At 36.1% G+C, this 20,582-nt stretch overlaps 1 protein-coding gene across 5 annotated transcripts in view; it reads right to left on the reverse strand.

Annotated features, from left to right (window-relative positions):
• Positions 1-1,535: 1,535 nt before the first annotated feature.
• Positions 1,536-20,582, reverse strand: part of LOC111086422 — a 224,431-nt gene continuing 205,384 nt past the window's right edge. For 4 of the 5 annotated variants that reach the window (XM_022389174.1, XM_022389177.1, XM_022389176.1 and 1 more), the window contains 4 exons: positions 17,607-17,804; positions 14,059-16,441; positions 9,848-10,045; positions 1,536-3,095 (listed from right to left, as the gene is read on the reverse strand). In XM_022389174.1, the coding sequence (XP_022244882.1) occupies positions 2,903-3,095; positions 9,848-10,045; positions 14,059-16,441; positions 17,607-17,804 (2,972 nt within the window). In that variant the 3' untranslated portion in view covers positions 1,536-2,902. The remainder of the gene's footprint in view (positions 3,096-9,847; positions 10,046-14,058; positions 16,442-17,606; positions 17,805-20,582) is intronic. The other variant, XM_022389175.1, reaches the window with a different exon arrangement.

Consider the following 20,582-nt stretch of genomic DNA (forward strand, 5'->3'; position numbering starts at 1 on the left):
TAGCCAACACAAGAGGTATCAAATTTGTTCTTTCTTGTCTTAACAAGATGTTTACTTATTGTTAACCTTTCCGTTTTCTTTGTTAATATATCAATATTCGTCTACGAAATAACAACTTAATAAATGATTGTTTTTCAATGGCTCAGCGGTAAGTCTGAAGGCTTGTAACGCTAAAAATCAGATTTCAATACCGGCGGTGGGCAGAGCGCAGAAAGCCCATTGGTTAGCTTTGTGCTTAAAAACAAAAAAAAAATAAAAAAAAATAAAAGTAAATTATTGAAATCATACACTTATATGTGCATCAAGAAAGTAGATTTGACACAAAAGAAAACTTTCGCATCTGCCCAGACATTTTTCAATTTTGTCTACTGTGATGATGGAGAACATGAACTTATGATAGATGTCGTTGTAGAAGAACCCTAGTAGTCGGTACCAAGTAAATTAAAGGTTGTATTAAAAATTACAAAAATGTTAAACACACCATTAATTTATTTTTCAACATTTTTTTTTTTTGTAGCTAAGTCAATGAAATGTATATTTTCTATGGGCGAATTTTTATTCAGACTACGCTAAAATATTAAGCTTAAATATAATATACATAATTTTTATTTCCAGATTCTGTTTTATGTAAATTATTTCTATAATTCAACTATTAATTGTTAGCTTCAATAGTAATTAACTTAATATTTAAGCCAGAATAAAAGTTTGTATCAAAAATAACTTAATACTACTATTTTTAGACGAGAACGACTAGGTGGTATTTGTATCTGAATGATTTGCCAGGAATTCAGCCAGAATAATAATAAAAGATGTACATTTTCCAGCTTAAATTTAACAAACATGTTATGAAAATGGTTAGGGATGTGAAGTTAATTGGTTCCCAGGTGCGTGTAGGTGATTCTATAACCTTGAGAATTAATTTTCTTTTTTAAGTTCCTTCACCAATTAGCTGCGAGGTTATTGTCGTTTAGAGGAAATATTGATCTTTTATGGACTAAGATTAATCTTACAGTTAGTCTGTTTGATCGTCCTGTTAATTAACACTACTTAATTGGTAAACAGTTTCGTAGTGACTTGGTAAGTATAAATAATTATAAACATCTAATGGTGTGTGTTTTTTATTGTTTTCTTCTTGAGAAATGTTATTCCCTTTTTTTACATAGTCGTATAGATTTTTTTTGCTACTCGTATTGGATGTAACATTATGGGTATATGACACAGTTTAGGCCCGATGAGATATAGTAAGCGAGGTTGATACAAGTATATTTTATTTCCTTCATATTTTTACATAATTATTTAAAAACTGGATATTTCTACGGTAAAAATTAATAATTAACAAAATACCATTTTTCAAATCGGGGTTAATCAAGTTAACACATGTTTATTGTAGATCGAGCTCTAAAAATTATTTTGATGGTGTGATCTCGTATTTTAAATTTTAGCTATTAAGCATTATTAGTACAGTGAAAAAGAAAGAAACCTGTGGTAGCATAACGTTTAAAGATAAAAATGACCACCCAGTTACAAATATTTGTAGATTCTAAATTATTGAAACAACAAAAAAAATCACCAATATTTAATATTAAGTTTTACGTTATAAATAATTCAAAGAAATGACTCAGACAATACATACTATACATTTGAAACATGAAGATTTTCAACAACACAATAGTCGGGAGTCGTGCTGTAGCTTGCTTGCATTTAAAAAAAGGCATAAAATAAATACATTGACTTATGCAGATTTTTGAAACTTCCAGACATAAGTTTAGTTATATGAAGTAAAACACAATTCGTTGGTAATGTTTTTACCTAACATTTTACTACATTCATCTTATAAACACTAGATGTGACAAAATTATATACCGATGTTCCCTACTTCTCATAGAAATTTATTTCATTTGAGCATCTTTAAGACTTTTTCATCTGTGTATTCATAAGAATCTTCCTATTTCTCTTCGGTTCCGTAAGAAAGTCTAATTTGAGGTAAAGTTTTACACGGTTGTTTTTTTTCATGATGAAAATATTGTCAAGTTTTCAAAAGTACCATTTTCACCCCCCCCCAAACAAAACATGACATGTTTGTATATGAAACGATAAAGTCTCAATTACAGTTATTTGAATAATTTTATTTGTTGTTAAGCACAAATTTGCACAATGGGCTGTCTGTGCTCTGTCAATTGCTGGTATCGAAATAGAATATTTAGCGTTATAAGCCCGCAGACTTACCACTGAGCCACCGGGATATTAATTAAATAAGTTAACATACCGATTAAAATCCAAATAGAATCTAAACGTTCAAGGCTCAGATCCCGACCGTTTACGCATGATTGAAAGTTCTTATACTAATAGTTTCCACATGTTAACATCTCAGACCTGGATAATTTCCTGATACAGTAAGCTCAGATCTGGATAATTTCTGGGTGTAAAGACTCTGGTTCAGATTGTTTTCACGTGTTAAAAGTTCAGATCCTAATAGTTTGTACATGTTAAAACTCAGAGCAGATAATTCTGTAGATATTAAAAGCTGAGATCTGACTAATTTACTTATGTTATGAGTTCAGACTTCCACTTGACTTAAATGACATTCCTAACTTCTGATAAGTCCGCAAGTTTAAGTTATTCAGATCAATGAATGTATTTATTACAAGTTTAGATTGGTTGGTAATATATAATAGGTTCAAATCAGTGTTGGTTCTAAATACAAAGTTTGAGCCGATTTGAAGAACTTTTTCTCTGACAGAATATATTATGGGTTCATTCTGCAATAACTGCTCAAGTATTTTTATTTTTCTGTGGTTCGACGACATTGTTCCAGTCTTTGACTTACACAATGATTGATATCCCTGATTGGTTTATATACGCATTTGCTTTGTTTGTCTTTTTCATCCTTATTTAACTACTTTCACACTTGACCTTGACGAGAATCATTCTCTTGAGGAACGATTAAATGATCCGTTCTACTACCGAAACTATTCTGGAAGGACTCCGTGTTTGGGTCTATCAAGATGGTAGCATCCTTCATGGTGTTAACCAACACAGCACTAGGGGATAGTGGTTTCTTAAGCAACACAGTCGTCTCGCTGATGGAATCTTCGCTAGAAATAGGTAGGGAAGTAAAAAGACTTATTAAGACTGTTTATGCGAAGGATTAACAAAATGGTTCAGGCTTGAAGCTTTTAATATTGTTACAGAAGGCATAACAATATCTATAGGATGAGAAGACGATTCATTTATATATATGAACTGCAACAGTTTACTGAAAACTTGGATCTCTTTCCCAAGATTTGCAGTATTATTCTGTAGATCTCAGATGAACAATTTTGAGAGATGGGTACTAGAAGTCACCTCACATGCAGCCTCTCTCCATCTTTGTTATCTACCAAACAGCTCCTTCAGTACTATTGATCGTGGGAAGAAGATCTATGTTTTCAACAAGATGAAGCAGTTCGTATATGTCGCCTTTCATTATGAACATGTACACAGCCTAAATTCTCTGTCAAGGATCAATACCTATAGTTCGATAAAATAACTAAAAGTCTTATAAAAAGATTAAATAAGCAAATATAGCGAGCACCGAAAAATCTATTTATCAAAATATAGTTCAACTTAGTATTGAGTAATCTCAAATGATCATAATATAGAAACTAAGTAAGTTTGTTATATGATACGTTTTTACTTTCCATATCTGAACATGCATGGTTAAAACATTTGAAATACATCTCTTGCTGTTCTAGTGCCACGTATGTAGATAAACCTGGCACAGGAAGAGTTGTTTATTTTAGATACACACAGAAAGACACGTGATGCTGCATAATTACCTATATTTGGAGATAATTACTCGAAATACTTATAGGTTGATTATTCTCTCAAATTGTGAGAAGTATTAAGTACTAACATACAATACCCATGCTCCATTGCGGGGTTCTAAGGCCTCATCATGATTTACAAAGGTTCCCAATGTACTGCTCAAGCTTCTCTATTATCCCAAATTATTTCTATAGCTACCCAAGGGGGGGGGGGGTCCTACCCCTAAAAAACCGCACTAAGCCCCCGCCCGTGGTACACGAGCACCTGTGTCATGTTTAATCTCGCTAGTTTGTGTTCTTTCTTTAATAGGATCTAGATCCTTTTCGGGATTTGGGAGGGTTAGATACGATGACGACCTCTTTCTCCCGCCTACACTTATATATTGTACGACTGTTAAATGCTGAACATTTCATAAAAGAAGGTATTGAATTTATGTAAAGTCACTGGCATAATTACAATACCCCTATCAGGACCATGTCTGTTTATGTTAAACGTTCAGCATTCACACTGGTATACATTTCGCTTTACTTGGAATGTTTACAGTCTCAAATAATATCACAAATAGTCCCATATACTCCAGTGCTTATTCATTGGATACTATAACTGGTATGTACTGATATATATACCTTTTTCAATACATAACATGTATACGACACAAATGACATGTTATGTAAGTCTTGCAGTAGATGGCTGACTGCTATACTTATAATACATATTCATGAGTGAGAGGTACTTAGGCTCATTTCTATCATGTATGATATAGCAGTCGAGCGAACATAATAGTACATTTTTGTATAAGTGTTTCCGAAAGTAAGTGTGTGATATGTAAGTGTATGTAAGTGTATGATATGTAAGTGTATGATAAGTAAGTACATGATATGTAAGTGTATGATCTGCTCAAGAATCTGTTATAGAGTGGTTGTATATTCGCGAAGTTAGGTAAGAAGTTTGACCTTGTCGAACTAGAGACTTTGTATGCGCTAGTAAGGATGGAATTTTCTAATGTTTATAGTTGCTTTTTGATTTTGTGTGGTGCTACGTTAACCCATGCTGGACATGCATATTCACCTATCGGCCGTATATACTGTTTGTAGATTTTTAATATATTTTTTCGGTGATGTACCCGTATTCTTTCCAAACAGACTTCTGATCTCATTTACTCGCTTCCAGATTTTGTTTTTGATTCCATTAGTATAGGCTTGCCATGTTAATCTTGAATCTTGGGTAAGACCTAGACATTTTGCTGATGTAGCACTCTGGAGAACAGTTCCATGGAGATAAATTTCTGACTTGTTTTTACGAAATTTGTTTAATTTGGTAAGCACTAGTACTTGTGGTTTTGGTATATTGATTTTTGTTGTTTCTTTTGGCAGTATTCTGCTATATCGTTTGGAGCGGGTTGTTAGCGGCTGCAATAGAGGGCGTGTGGGAACTCTTCCAGATTGCTACATCATCTGTGAATTGCGATGCCGTATAACAGAAATTTGTATCTGTTAGTGGCATGTCGCTTACGTACATGATGAAGAGTATGGGGCTAACTACCCACTCATGTGGGACGCCTGCCTTAGGAGTAAAATACTCTGAGTAGGTGCCCTCAACATTTACTCCACATTTTCTATTATCTAAGAAGTTTGATAACCAACGAATAATACCTCGTGGTAGTTCCATCTCTAGCGTCTAGAACCTTAGACCCGAGTGCCAGATTGTATCGAAAGCCTTCTCTATAGAGATCGAGAAGAGATATAGATGATCGTGCACTCTTTTATTTTGTTAAAACTATCTAATGCGGTTTCAGTTAGTCTAATTAAGTGATCAGTGATTTGCCGAAATTTCCTGAAACCATTTTGTACTTTGGGTAATTTAGAGTTTCTTTCCAGATTTCTATTTAATCTGTTACTTATTACTCTTTCAAGAATTTTGCCTATGCAGCTGATTGGTCTGTGGCTCTGTGGTTTATTTGCCGGTTTCCCTTCTTTTAAAAACATGAACATATTCGCTTGCTTTCAAAAGACGGGGATATACCATGATATCAGGGACAGATTAAAGAGTACCTTAAAGTGTTGAAGCAATAGCTGAGTGACAGTTTTAGTAATATGGCTTGTATGCCATCTTACCCCGGTGCTTTGTTTCTGGTTTGTTTTATGGCTAGTGATATTTGCGTTGTTGTTATTTCACTTGTAATATATGCGTTCTGTGTGTTTGTGTTTTTCTTGGCGGTTGTTTGGTTTGTTTGTAATTAAGCAGAAAGCTACACAATGGGCTATCTGTTCTCTGCCCACCACTGGTATCGAAACCCAGATTTTAGCGTTGTAAGTCCGCAGACATACTGCTGTGCCACGTGGGGGGGGGGGCGGTTGTTTGGTTTCGTATGTGTATTGGAATTTTTTCTTTGTTCGATAATGTTATTTACGCGGTTTCAGTGATGGTCGTCCGTATCAGGGTCATTTTGTGTTTTGAAGGTGTTGTGTAGATGACTTTGAATATTTCGGCTTTTTGTGCATTTGTGTATGCGGTTTTGTTACCATGCGCTATTGTTGGGTAGGTTTTATGATTTTGTGTATATTTTTTTAAACGCTGCCAAAAGTATTTGTGGCCGTCTTGTTCATTTACTTTATTTGCAAAACTAATCCCAGTTTTGTTGTTTAAGCTGTCGTACTTCATTAATTATTTGACTGAGTTTATCTGTAGTTTTATAACCGGATCTCTTGTGTCGATGTACAGTGTGCGTAGTTTGTGTCTTTTTATCAATCTAGTATACCTCTGTGAGGTTTCCTTGTGTTAGTGCGTGTATATTGTTTGTGTTTTGGTATTGTAATGTTTGCGGTTTTAGTGATTCACTCAGCTATCGTTTGACAATAATCGTCCATTTCTGACGATCGCGAGTCACTTGTTTCAATAGGATCTGGTAATAGCTTTATTGTAGTTATAGTTTTGATGGATAATCGGTTTATTCCGGGGGGGGGGGAATCGAAGATACCCCATATTGGGAAATGAACACTATCTATATCTTTTCCTACTTGGAATTCTATATATTTGAGGCTTATTTCATCAACTGTTATACACAAATCCAGAATATCGCAAGTGTTTTTTGAAGTAGAACAGTGTGTAGGCTTACAGTCATCTAGTACTATAGAGTTATTACCGCATTTTCATGCAAATAACCCGCGGGCTATATGCGGGATACACTAGTATGCGGGATACACTAGTATGCGGGTAATACAGTATATTTTCTTTGTTTGCTTTTAAGACTGAAATTGACAATTTTCTATTCCGATTATTCGTTTACGTTGTTTTTGTTCAACACGTGGAGAGAATCATCAATTGGCCGAAAACTATGTCTGTTAGTAATCCCAGTTACCTTTATTCTTTTGGTCAAAGGACACAGTATAAATACAAATACTTTTGACTGTATTTAGCAGTATTTGAATAGATTACAACTGCGACTTAATTAATTACTCACGTATTCAAAGACGAGTAGTGTCACCATAACATTTAATCCGTGATTGGCTTCACCACGTGACGTAACCACAGGGGATTGAGTTAAGTTATCAACCAGATAGAAGTTGTTGTTTTTTGTAAGTTTAATCATACTATATTTAATAACAGTTCTTTTCACATGTTACATGCATATATCGAATTTGATATGAAATAATTAAATGACTATAATAGACAATACAGTTTCTTCCTGAATAAGTACAGTTTTCTCAGTACAACATATAGCAACAGAAGGAAAATACATTATATCTTTCAAATGAAAATATATGAACGTATGTCTATAACCTGGAAATGTTTTATTTAAATCAAAGTTAAAGGTAAATCGTCTTCAGTAAAGCCGTCAAAGTCCTCACCTTCTGTGAAACAGCTAAAGCAGCTCTGAGTCTTCTTATCCATAAGTCAGACCACTTTTCTTCAAAGCATTCAAAACGGTTGATACCTTGACAACATTCCATGCTTCTACAATACAACGACAAACTACGGCATAGCTGGCCTTCTTCATTTTCTCAGAGACTGTTTATTCGTGCAGGCCTTCGTTATTCATTTCTTCCAACATTCGCGGATCTTCAGTTTGAACACCCTGTTTATGATGAGGTCAAGTGGTCGTAGTTTCTTTGTGAGCTCTCCAGGTATCACGGCTATTTCAGTGTCAATTCTTTTTAATTTCTATTTGACGGAGTCGTACTTATGGACTGACATAAGTCAAATACTACGAGCGATTTATTATAGGTGAAGAAGCCCCCTGGTAGTGTAAAAGGATTCTTTAATTTTTCTCGTCTTCCAAAACGTGCCTGTGTCGCTGACTTGTGGGGTATACACAAGTGAGGGTATTACGTGCCTAAATGTTCCTTAAAGCACATTTTTTCCCTCATGTGCTGGGTATACCAGGGGGCGGGTTATTTACGTGAAAATACGGTAAGAAATGTAGCAGTCTGTTTCCATTCATATTTGTTTCGCGACATCCAAAATTTCTGTTTGCTATTAAGATCTCCTACCACTAGATAATTTATGCTATGATTAACTATATTTTGCAAAGGATTTGTAGCTAATGTTCTCGCTGTAGGGCAGTAGATACCAGCCACAATTATGACTGTTATTTGTAAAAGTCACATCTGCTATTATGCACTCATTTATGCTTGTGAATTTATGTTTGTTATAGCTAGTGTCGATTTATCGACTGAAGTAATGCACCGATTTTGATCTCTATTACCTGTTCGGTCTGTCCGGATTGTTGAGTATCCGGGAAATTGTATTGACGTATTTTTAATGGCAAGGTCTCAGTTATGAATATCATCTCTGCATCTATTTGTTTCATTTGATCTTCGGTCTCGTGTCTCTTGGAAACAATTTCACCTTGGATGTTCAAATGTAGGACTGTGTATTTAATTTGGTATGTGATTCATCAGTATTTGTATGATTTGTGGAAGCAGTGTTGTTAGCCATTTTGAGGCTGTGCTTATGATAATCGTCACGTAATTATCATGATTTGGTTTTTGGACTTCGGATATGAAGTCCAAGATTATGTTTATTACTGCGTTAATGACTGCTGTAAAATTTTGCTTATTTATTGTGTTGGATGTTTACTGGTGGTCATAATTGTTTTTATTTTGTATCGTGGTGGTGTTTGTTTGAATATCAGCATCACTTGTTGTTATTTTCATAGCATTTGTGGTATCTGATGTTACTACTGCAGCATATGACTTTTTAGTTTGCGGTTGTCTTCACTGCTGGTTGACTTTAGTTATGTCTGTCGGTTGTTGTTTTTGCTATGTACCGTTTTTCATGCTATATAATTGTTTTATACGCTTGTATTTCGGGCACCCTTTATAATTCGCCAGGTGTGTTTCTTTGTAGTTGCAACAATGTGGTTTGTTGTTTTCTTATTTTCCAATGTGATGTTATGTGTTTTTCCCCACAGCTAACGCACCCACGTGGGAGTGACCTGCACGCGGCTGATACGCATCCATATCTTTGACAGTTGTAGCACTTGGTGACTATAACTGTTGGCGTTTTTGCTGCTAGCTTGTGAGTAGGGGTATGAACATAGTTTCAAAAATGGCGTCCACGGATAAAGGAGAAGCCAAGAACGCAAAATCCGATGTCAGATTCGGTTTCAGCGACCCTGAAAACGTACTCCCAGACCCCATCATGTCTGGGTGACTTTCCGGGGACATTTTAGCTTTTCTTGGCACCTATCTTCTTGGTATGGGGGTTACATAATATAATTAAGAACCCTCCGGGCCATCCTGAGTTTGCCCGCCAAGTTTGGTCCTGCTAGCTCCTAAACTGTGAGAGGAGTTCGCGGGGAAATAAACAAATTCACAAACATGCGACATGAAGTAATGCAGAATAATTCTTTGTGAATTTATTTACAGAATTTTTAAATCGATATAAAATATTTACTATTTTCAATTAGTTAACAATTATTTTTATTACATACCCTTTTCTCCATAACATTTATTGAATATAACTCTTTTCAAGGTTATATAGTATACGCGTTCACGCCAGTGCCATATATGTAAATTTTTTTAATTTTTTTTTTTACCTGCCATCATCTTCAATAAGCGCTTCCTGGCGTCTTAAAGCCGCATGAACGGTTTGATTTCCCTTAGTAGGAATTGGCGACACTGGCTGTGTCAACTTCTCTGGTTTGAGTTCGTCGTCACTGTCACTTGGAATGGAGCTTTCAATGGAATCTAACGACACAAGCTCTCTTCTTCTCCTACTCTGTTCGGGCTGTGAGCTGAGGAGATTTTTTGTTTTGATTATTTTCTATTTCTTATTTTTAAACACACTGCCAACTACTTCTGCTATTGTGAAGCATAGAAAAGCAAAGTAAAGACATCAAAACAGACAGTTTTGGGGTGACTTTTACGACTGAATAAACATTTAGAAACATAATATATCGTCCTAACAGGGGTAGAAACAAGATTTTAAATGGTTCTAATAGGATGAAGTGGATGCGACAACTTTACCATGCATAATAAAGATAAAGTGACAACAGAAACTTTCACTACAGCAAACACACACCTCACACGATAATGAAGATATATGCTGCAACAGATAACTAAACTATTTCTGTCCTATGTATGAAAACACATAAATTACAAAAAAATAAAGCCCCCCCTAAAAATCTGAGTACTTTCGAAAAGTAAGTTTGTTTGTTTTTTGAATTTCGCTAGCCGTCCCTAATTTAGCAGTGTAAGACTAGAGGGAAGGCAGCTAGTCATCACCCCATTGCCAACTTTTGGGCTACTCTTTTACCAACGAATAGTGGAATTCAACGTCACATTATAACGTCCCCACGTCTGAAAGGGCGAGCGGGGGGGGGGCGGGGATTCGAACTCGCGACCTTCAGATTGCGAGTCGAGCGTCCTAACCACCCGACCATGCTGGGCCAGTCGAACAATAAGACTTTTTTTGCATCAACCATGGGCAATAGCAGTAGACTATTATCTCATGTACAGTCCAGTTATTTGCTATTATGATCCTTTAGAGTCTAGATACCTTCCCCCCTCTGTCAACACACATTGGCCTGCCATAGCCAGGTGATTAGGACGCTCGACTTGAAATCTCCGATTCGTGAATTTTAACCCCCTTCACCGAACATGCACACCCTTTCTGCCATGGGAACGCTGTAATGTGACGGCCAATCCCGCTCTTCGTTGGTAAAATAATAGACCAACAGTTGGCGGTGGGTGATGTTGACTAGCTGCCTTTCCTCTAATCTACTACTGCTTTATTAGGACGACTGGCACAGATAGTCTTCGTGTAGCTTTGCGCAAAATTCAAACCAAGCAGTTGATACACAAATTACAGATATTGGCAATACCCTCAAGGGAAGAAACTCACGCATGAACAACAAGCAAATAAAATATTAGTAAGCGATATTTAGATCTGAATATTCACAAAAACACGTACCGGAAAACGTTGCTTTTATCTGTACTTAAAAATGACATGCTCAAAACTGTATTTTTTTTTATTATTATTTTATGAAACAGGGTAGTGCAAGTTTTATTTCATTAGTTCTCTTAACATCTTCTCCCTGTTTATTTTTTCTCATTATGTAACTATGGAAGTACTGAAATCGTAATGACGTGTGGCTTACTAGTTTTATTTCTGTACAACAAATTACAGTTATTATAGCTGTATCATGTCTACTATATGTCGTTTCTACAAATACTAAAATACACTTAGGAAATGGTATTTTCATCCTAAAAGAACCTTATACGCACGTGTGCTAAACGGTGAGGACGGAGACCACTAAGGTCCAGGTATAGAGGCCATAATTTTGCACTAATGACCACAGGGAGGGCACTCAACCAGCAGTACCCGTCCCCACAAAGGCTTTGTCCAATTCTTTGATCTGAAGAATGGGATTGGCTGTTACTTTTATAACTCGCCTAAAACAGAAAATGGGAAGTTTAATAAATAGTATCACGTCTCAAGCACTACACCTATCGATCAGCAGCCCGATGTGTTAACCAATTGGGCACACGTGACCCAATATTCACTAACAGACGAAAAAAAGGAAACACAGGGAGTTGTATACACTGTCCAAAATATTGGGCAAATGAACTGTAAAAATTAGTAAAATTACTCTGCCAAAGAATAGAAAAGTTAAAAATTGTTACTGTTTCCCAAAATAGTATAAATCATCTATATAGTTAACTGAAAATTGCTTGAATTCCCAACAATCATATAAAACATCTATGTTTAATTGAAAATTGTCACAGTTCCCAACAATCGTATAAAACATCTATATAGTTAACTGAAAATTGCTAGAGTTCCCAACAATCATATAAAACATCTATGTTTAATTGAAAATTGTCACAGTTCCCAACAATCGTATAAATCATCTTTGTTTAAATTAATGTTATTACAGTTTACACCAATAGTATAAACTGTTTTTGATTAAAACGAATAAACTCTTTAAAAATAATCAGTGGTCATAAATGTATTATTTAACAGATGTAATGATTCATGGGGATTTACGAATAATTAGTTCTATTTCAGTAAACGTTTAAATAATTTCCTTCTTAAATATAATAAGAAATATAGAACCAATCCTCAGGAAGAGCTTTGAAAAATATGGTATAGGTTATGGTACCTAGGTAACGTTTATTATTGATATCATACTTTATGTTTGAAAAATATGGTATAGGTTATGGTACCTAGGTAACGTTTATTATTGATATCATACTTTATGTTTGTAACTACAAATTCCTGAATTCTGACCCTTTGTAGCTTCGTAATTTTGACAATAAACAAACATGTCAGGTAATGCGGCATTTCCTGAGGCTTTATAAGAATAAGTTATTTTAATGTAATATTTCAACTCGCTGTTGAATTCCCTGTGTGAAGATCATATCATATCGGTCTCTTCCATGGGATCATGCACGCTGTTCGAAGTTCATGTAATAAAAGAATGAGAAATCTGCCACTGGAAATTCCATAAACTATCACTCTAAATGAGTCTTTTTTTTTAAAGAATGAATCGGGGAAAATTATTATTAAACAATAGGGTACTTGTAATATTTTCCAAAAAATACGAGGCGAGGAAGATTCTTAACACCTGCCAGACCAGCATCTTTTAGGGCTCAGCCCAGGATGGTCAACAGGTCTTTATGAATGAAGCTCGGCACAACTTCTAAGACCAAAAACTAAACTAAACTAAATATTAATGAAAATAGACATGATGAAATCTATATGATTATATTATGGGGTACTATACTGGGCATTATATCATCCTTCTTATACTTACCCTTCATTGCAGAAATGACATTTTAATTTTGAGAATCGCCAACGAAATCATCTTATAATGCATTGTGCATCTGCTTCAACTTTACTGCTTTACTGTGCCGTTAGTTTCACAAAATATTGAAACTAATGATTTGTTATACATGATTCCAATCCCACCCTTTGAAGATAACGATACTATATGTCCGCTTTTTATGTTTCGCTATCAATGCGGTAATTAATTGACGAACCTCTGATTCAACTAGTATCGATTGGAATATCTGCAAATAAATTCAAGTTTTCCCTCATCCAACTTGGACCCACGTTTTAGCTTATTGTTTGTTTTTTAATTTCGCGCAAAGCTACACTAGGGCTATCTGCGCTAGCCGTCCCTAATTTAGCGTGTAAGACTAGAGGGAAGGCAGCTAGTCACCACCACCCACCGCCAACTCTTGGGCTACTCTTTTACCAACGAATAGTGGGATTGACCGTCACTTTATAACGCCCCCACGGCTGAAAGGGCGAGCATGTTTGGTGTGACGGGGATTCGAACCCGCGACCCTCAGATTGCGAGTCGAGTGCTTTAACCACCTGGCCATGCCGGGCCGTTTTAGCTTAAACACTACACTTAAACCATCACATTCACACCTACATCGAGAAAATTGTACTTTACATTTACAAGTTAACTTCTCTATTTTTGACTGTCATGGTCTTGGGTTAGGTCATGGGTCTGGTCCAGCGACTTAGATATCGAAAATGGTGCCAAATGTCTAATCAAAACAACCCAAACCTTTCCGGAATGACTCATTCTTTTGGGTCCATATCACGATATTGGGCTGGCTCGTGCGGCAGGTATTAAAATTGATTTGATGAATAATTCTAATAATTATCAAAAGATTATATAACATTATTGATATGTAGGTTCAGGGTGAACTTATCTAGGGACATAATCTTACTTGAAATAAAAAAAGATATTACATAAGAAAAATCAGTTGTCTAAGCAGACTCGGATCTTACCGCTGTCTCTGAAGAGCCCAGCTTTGTTGTCTTGCCCTACTTCTGGTGGGAGAGGAAACTAACCCTTGTGACTCAGAAGTGACGGGACCTCTTGTTGTAATATCTTCTCGCACAATAAGGAATTTTTCACGGACTTTTTCTGGCGTCTGTAATACAACACTGGATAATCCAAGCTTTTGCCGTAGCTTTTCTCCATCAGTCGAATAATCTGTTGTAAAATTATCATCGGCAGTAGAGAGTATAGATTCTGAAGAGGAAGAAAATGCAGTTCGATTACTTTTTCGAGAGGATTTGTCCCCGAACTCGTGTGAAGGGTCTTGTGTCAAGCTCTTCGACCGTGGACTTGTCGGGCTGGTCGCTTTATGGTGTCTTAAGCTCGGACTAGATTGGGTCTCGTGCCTTTTATACGGTCTTCGTGGCGACTTGTGTCTTGGTCCATGAGAGTCTAAATCGTCATCTGACGAAGACATTGCTTGACTGCCCATGCTGGTTTTCGATAAATTTCGTGGTAGTTTACCTTCTTGACATTCCGGAAGTCTTTCATTCACGGGCGTGACACTAGGGGAGCTGCAAGCACTTGACCGACCACGGTCAGAAAGTTTTCTTGACCTGTCACCTTTTTTTGGCTTAGGACTATTTCTTCCTCCAAAACGATGTTTCTCTGTTGAGCATGGAGTTGAGATATCTGGAATCTGCAGACTCAGAGGAGAAGGCTTACGGTTCTGCTTATTTGAAGCGTTATCTCGTTCCATTTTCTGATATTTTTCAAAAGCCACAAATTTCTCAAGTTCTTTGGCACTTGTCACTTCTCCTTGTTTAATTTTAACATCTATAGTGTCTAATACAATTCCTTCATCATCTATAGAGTCTTCAGTACTGGTTGTCTGGTAAGAAATACGTTTACTTAACTTTCTACCCAGAAAGTGACCTATATCTTTCGGCGGAGGAAACAATGCACCACCAACAGATGCTCTTCGCTCTGGAAACCACGAGGGGTCTCGTTGATGTGGAACTTGAAGACATGAGTAGATCTGCTGGGGAGGAAACTGAAATGCATTTTCGCATTTGGTTGCCAACAGGCTAGGCGAAAGTAAGTGGGAAGCTTTTTGAGGTAGATACAATTTTTTTGTACTAACTTCCAATTCTTCCGCTAAGGGGCTGCTGGAATTACACCTGGACATACCGGGACTCGACAAAGAGGAATAACCAGAAGTGCTCAGGTTGGATTCGGAGATGGTTCTGTCAGAAGAAGGGCACATAGCAGTCAAAGGACTAAGGTAATTCATTAAAGGAGGCTTTGTGTTTGGAGTTTGAGGAGGACTAGTTTCTTCAGAATCACAAGAGCTCAAGTTAGCCGTGATCAGAATTTTTGGAGTAGACAGTTCAAATGAGTGTTTTTCTGGAATAGGAAATTCTAATAACTCTTGTTTTGGAGACGCTGTACTTGGCGGTGTGGGAAGGTTAATTTCAGAGATATCGTCCGCTTCGGTTGCTGCGTCATCTATTGGTAATGGATTAGCGTCAACGGGACTTGACACCTCCAGCAATACGTTTGGAATTACTGGTGTGTTATTAGAAAGTTCTGTATTCTCTGTTGATGGATTGATTTGATAAGGTATTTCGTCATTCGTTATCGTTTGTGTCTTACAAATATCGTTATCCTTTACTGGTTTTTGTGGCTCAGAGAAACTGTCGACTTGTGGCACAGGAATACTGGGAACTTCTCGAGTTGGCTTATCTTCAATACTCTCACAATCAGACTGTCCAGATGCTTGTTGAGGTGAAAGAGATATTTCTACTTTTGTCTCGCCCATCTTGACGTCACAACTTAGGCTATCTGAGGACGAGGCTTGTTCGAAAGACTGTTCTTTGATGGAATGGAATTCAGTAAATGATGGCGCCGAGTAATGTGGGAATCGAGGTGAGAGCTTTCCAATAAATGATGTCTCGGCAACATCTTCACTTTTAGTCGACATGTCAGACATATAACCCTGATTTTCATCCTTTGTGGTATTCAGTCGGATTTTTTTCCCATTCATTTTAATAAAATCATCTAAACTCATCCTTCTGTTTTTAGATGACTGGTTGGAGTGCACCAAAGATGCTATGATACGTGATGTTTCGACTTCGTTTTTTTCCGATTCACTAGCTTTGTAGCTTTGTTTTCTGGAGGAAAAGCTACGTTTTAGGATATCGTCAAAACTAAACGTTCGAGCCTGATCTTTGTCCGAAGGACTGTGGTGGTTATTTCTAACACTACGAATGCTGTGTTTACGAATTCTATTCAGAAAAGACTTTGAACAAGGCTGAGGACTTGTTGCAACTGGAGTGAGACTTGCTTGGTTAGAGCTTAAGCTGTAGCGTGTCCCTACGGGGGATGGATCTGTTCGAAAAAACAACAAAATTTTGGTTTTTAATTTAAAATTGATACGTAACAGGTGGTGTAACGAAAAACCTTCACTGTAGTTATGTGAAGCGTATTTTTTTAGTTAGAAATACAAAATGATAAGCAAATTATACGCACGTACTTACACACATATATATATAACACTTAATATATATACATATATCTTTAATATTGAATTGAAACAAACTCTCCAAAATAATGCAACGCACACACACAAAACGAGTAACTAAAATATTCATTAATATTTTTTTGGAGTTCGTAAATGTAGAGTTAAATATACATATTTATTGGTTTTGTTTGTGTGTTGATTGTTAAACCCAAATCTACACAATGGGCTTTTTATGCTTTGCCCATTTCAGGTATCGAAACCTGATGTTTAGCGTTATAAACTCTTAGATATACCGCTAAACCACCAGGGGACGTATTTATATCCTGCTTTGCATTGCAAGTAGCCATGGCTTACAGTTCGCCTGTAAATAGTGAAATATGTCTGCTGTCACAGCGAAACATCTGTCTCCAAAACAAGCTAACTAATAAAATATACTAACTGTGTGAACTGAACAATGATCACTATTTCATTACGTAATTATATCTTACATAATTTTGACATAAAACTGGCACTGGTATTCTCAACCAGAACGAAATCTTATGCAACATGAATTAAATAGCCAGGTCAGAGACACCATGGTTTAAAAATAGTCGTCTCTGATTTAGAATTGCAAATCAAAGCGGGGCTAACCAGATGGTAACACCTGCCGCCTACTCTTAATCGAATATTGAGATTAGTTTTCACAATTATAATTTTGAAATTGCTGAGCGTAATGAGTAGCATATTACTGTTCGAACCGTGGACATTTTTGCTCGCATCCCGGCACATTAAGCCACGCTCAGCCCTGACATAAAACTGAAACGAAGTTATAAAATTTCCTTCATAAATAATAACGGTAATTATGTTAAGCAAAATCAACATACAAATAACCAATATGTATATTGTATATTGAAAGATTTTGAAATCTTCCTCTCTAAATCTTTTCCATTCTCTTAATGCTTCTTAATAATAAGATAGCTGTAAATCGTCTTAAGACATGAAATGATAGATATTAGTTAGAATAATACAAATTATACGTTACTATGAACGCACAATTTTTACTTCTTTCTATTTCTTCAACAAAGAACTTTTCAATCTTGTCGGCAAATTTCCGCTTGATGCAGTAAACCAGCAGAATGACGAACAAAACAGCACTAACGGTGATTAAGCCTAACCAAAAGGGCTCCTCCAGCATTCTTTTACTTAATGGTTTGTAAATAATCCGAAAAACGTATCGAGAACATCGAGGCCCTGTGAAAACAAAAGTTCATAAATATACAGGAAAATAATATTTTATTTATTTTTGGTTTGTTGTGATAATGAATCAAATTCTGATACGTTTTAATTTTCAGAAGTAAATGAAATGTTCACAATTTAGCCACAAACATGGGTAGTGGTAAGAGGGAGGTCTGTTTGGGCTGAAGCCACCTACCTACCCCAAAATATGCATCAGCCTCTTCTGTAGACCCCTCATCTAACGGAAAATGCTTATCGTTAAAGCTAAATACCACAGTACGTGTACTCACAAGATGTAGATGCAGATCCTTACATTTTATTTCGTATCCCAACTCAGCACCCCTTCACCGGGAAGAGGCTGGCGCCGCCCCCACCCGTAGAAAGCTACCTAACTGAAAATTAAAATAACGTTTCTTCAAATTAAATAAAACAACAATCAAATTAATGTTTTTAATCTTCAACAAGTATAAAAAAATTAAATAAAAGTATAATGAAGTAGGAAAGGAAGCACCAAAAAATAAAGCGATAAGGTAGGAATGGGCCGGATAACATTACATAATTTGTGGTTTGTCGACACGGTACAACCTCAAATTTGGTGTGGCCATCGTTCCGCCCATTCTTACTTCATGTGCTTTTTGTAACTTGGTAATTGTTCAAACTAAATGTATGTGTCTAAATTTCTATTTTGTAAACTTAGTTTCAACAACCAAGAACAGATACATGTATGTGATCAATGCACGTGACCCTAACGAAATGCATAATATCATAAGGGTTTTTTTTTATGTCTGAAGTCAGACAGGAAGCTCCAATAGTCATGCTTTGCTTATGAGAGATATTATAGCTATCTGACTGGTAAGGGGTGTGCCAAAAGAATAGTATCAAAACCGCTGATTTTTGAAATTTTGAAATTTGTTGAGCATTTAGAAAGGATTAGCTACTGATAAAACTCAATTCAAGTCTATAATTGGACCAAAGTTCAAATTAAAACACGAAGTAGAAATGGGCGGAACGATGGCCATATCCACTTTGAGGTTGCACCATGTCAAAAAACACCAAGTGCTGTAATGTTATCCTGCCCATTTCTACCTTGTTTCCTTACTTTTTGGTGTTCCCATTCCTGCTTCCTAATTTTTTATATTCAAAAATGTTTCACACGTGTATCATAGCTTTTTTTTTTGGTACTAAGTCTCGAGAGTGAATGGGCTCTAGGCCTATTCTCCTCGTAGTTTTTCTTAGAGCTATCTCTTGTCATTTCATGGCCTTTGTTGATATCTTTGCTATAGTTTTTATTTCATCTAGCGAGGGTGGAAGCCTTTTCTTTTGCTATATTAATGGCTAAGGCTTGTTTTTAACCTTATCTCTATTCTTAGAGTAATGCTTTCTTTGCTGGGGCAAAGACTTTTCAAGGTTATCAACATAAGATTTTCTCCTTTTCTGGCGTTTTGTTTCTTTGAAAGGCATATTTTAAAACCGCACTGTTTCAAGTACAATCGTAGATGTCAATAGGTGACACTTAGATTGAAAACAATGCAAAAGTAAATTATACAACTTATCATTCTTGTTTTAAGTTCAGAATGCTTGAGCAAAGCCGTGTCAGACTTTGTCAGTGGTAGCGTTTGTCCTCACGAAGGAGTCTCTCGTCTTAGACACCGACTGCTTTGATATAATTGCTTTTTCCAACACAGAACCCCCGAGTCAGGTGTATAGAACTGAAAACTTCGCTTTCAAAGGTTAGGTTATAGTTAGAACCTAGATCTAGAGAATCTACATAGTCCATGTTTTTTATCTAGTTGATACAGCTGCAGGCTAATCATGTAATGTATGCGCATAAGGAATCGTGCACCCTTCGTGTGATATGAGGGCGGGGGTTTTACTTGGCAACTCACAGATCGTGCTCGTTATCATAGAATATGGCTACTAGAGTATTGTTAGCTCATTAGTAATGTTGCAAAATGGTTATTGCTATTACTTGTTATTACCAAAGTTATAAGTAAAACTAAGAAAAATGCTTTTAGCCAAGGTAATGTAATTCAATCGTGTACATTTAGATTTGCATAAGCTGAAGGCAGGAGAGAGCTATACCTTTCCAACAATATTAGTTAGTCAGATAGACAAATCTGTAGTTTTGTGAAATTTTTGTTTTTACCCTACCGACTTTCTCAGTTGTTTCGGTGGCTTGTTACTCTACAGTTGGTTTGTTTACTACTCAACAGTGTGTGTAAAGCGCTTATAAAGTTATTTACATGCTGTTTGCAGTATGCTTGAGATTATAATTTGTATTGCATATATTGCACATCTTGCCCATTCCTATTATAAATACTACCATACTTATGATATCTAATGTTTGAAAGATTGTCAGCAGATTTTCTTTTAAAGCTAAGATGTATTCACCTTAAAACCACTAGTAACTGTCTGCTAAATATTCATGCTTTATAATCTTATGTATTCACCTAAAAACAACTAGTGACTGTATGCTTTATAATCTTCTTCGGTATTTATCCTTTTAATCAGTGAACAGAATATTAAGATCTCGATGTCATAAGTTCCATTCTCAAGAAGCAAGTACCGGTAATTCTTGAAAGTTGATTTTTAGCCTACTCTTGTATATTTTACAGAAGCTAACCCTTTAACAACTGGCTGGACTTTTGGTTGTGAAAATTTCTCCCTAGGTGGTAGTTGTTTATTAGACAATGTTTATTTTTCTGTGCATTGCTAAATAAAGAACAATATATGTCGAAAGAAATAACATATCCAGGTCCTGAAGTACTGAATATTTAATGAGTAAAAAATAAT

Source organism: Limulus polyphemus, unplaced genomic scaffold (assembly GCF_000517525.1).
Source record: "Limulus polyphemus unplaced genomic scaffold, Limulus_polyphemus-2.1.2 Scaffold1084, whole genome shotgun sequence".
NCBI classification, from domain to species: Eukaryota; Metazoa; Arthropoda; class Merostomata; order Xiphosura; family Limulidae; genus Limulus; species Limulus polyphemus.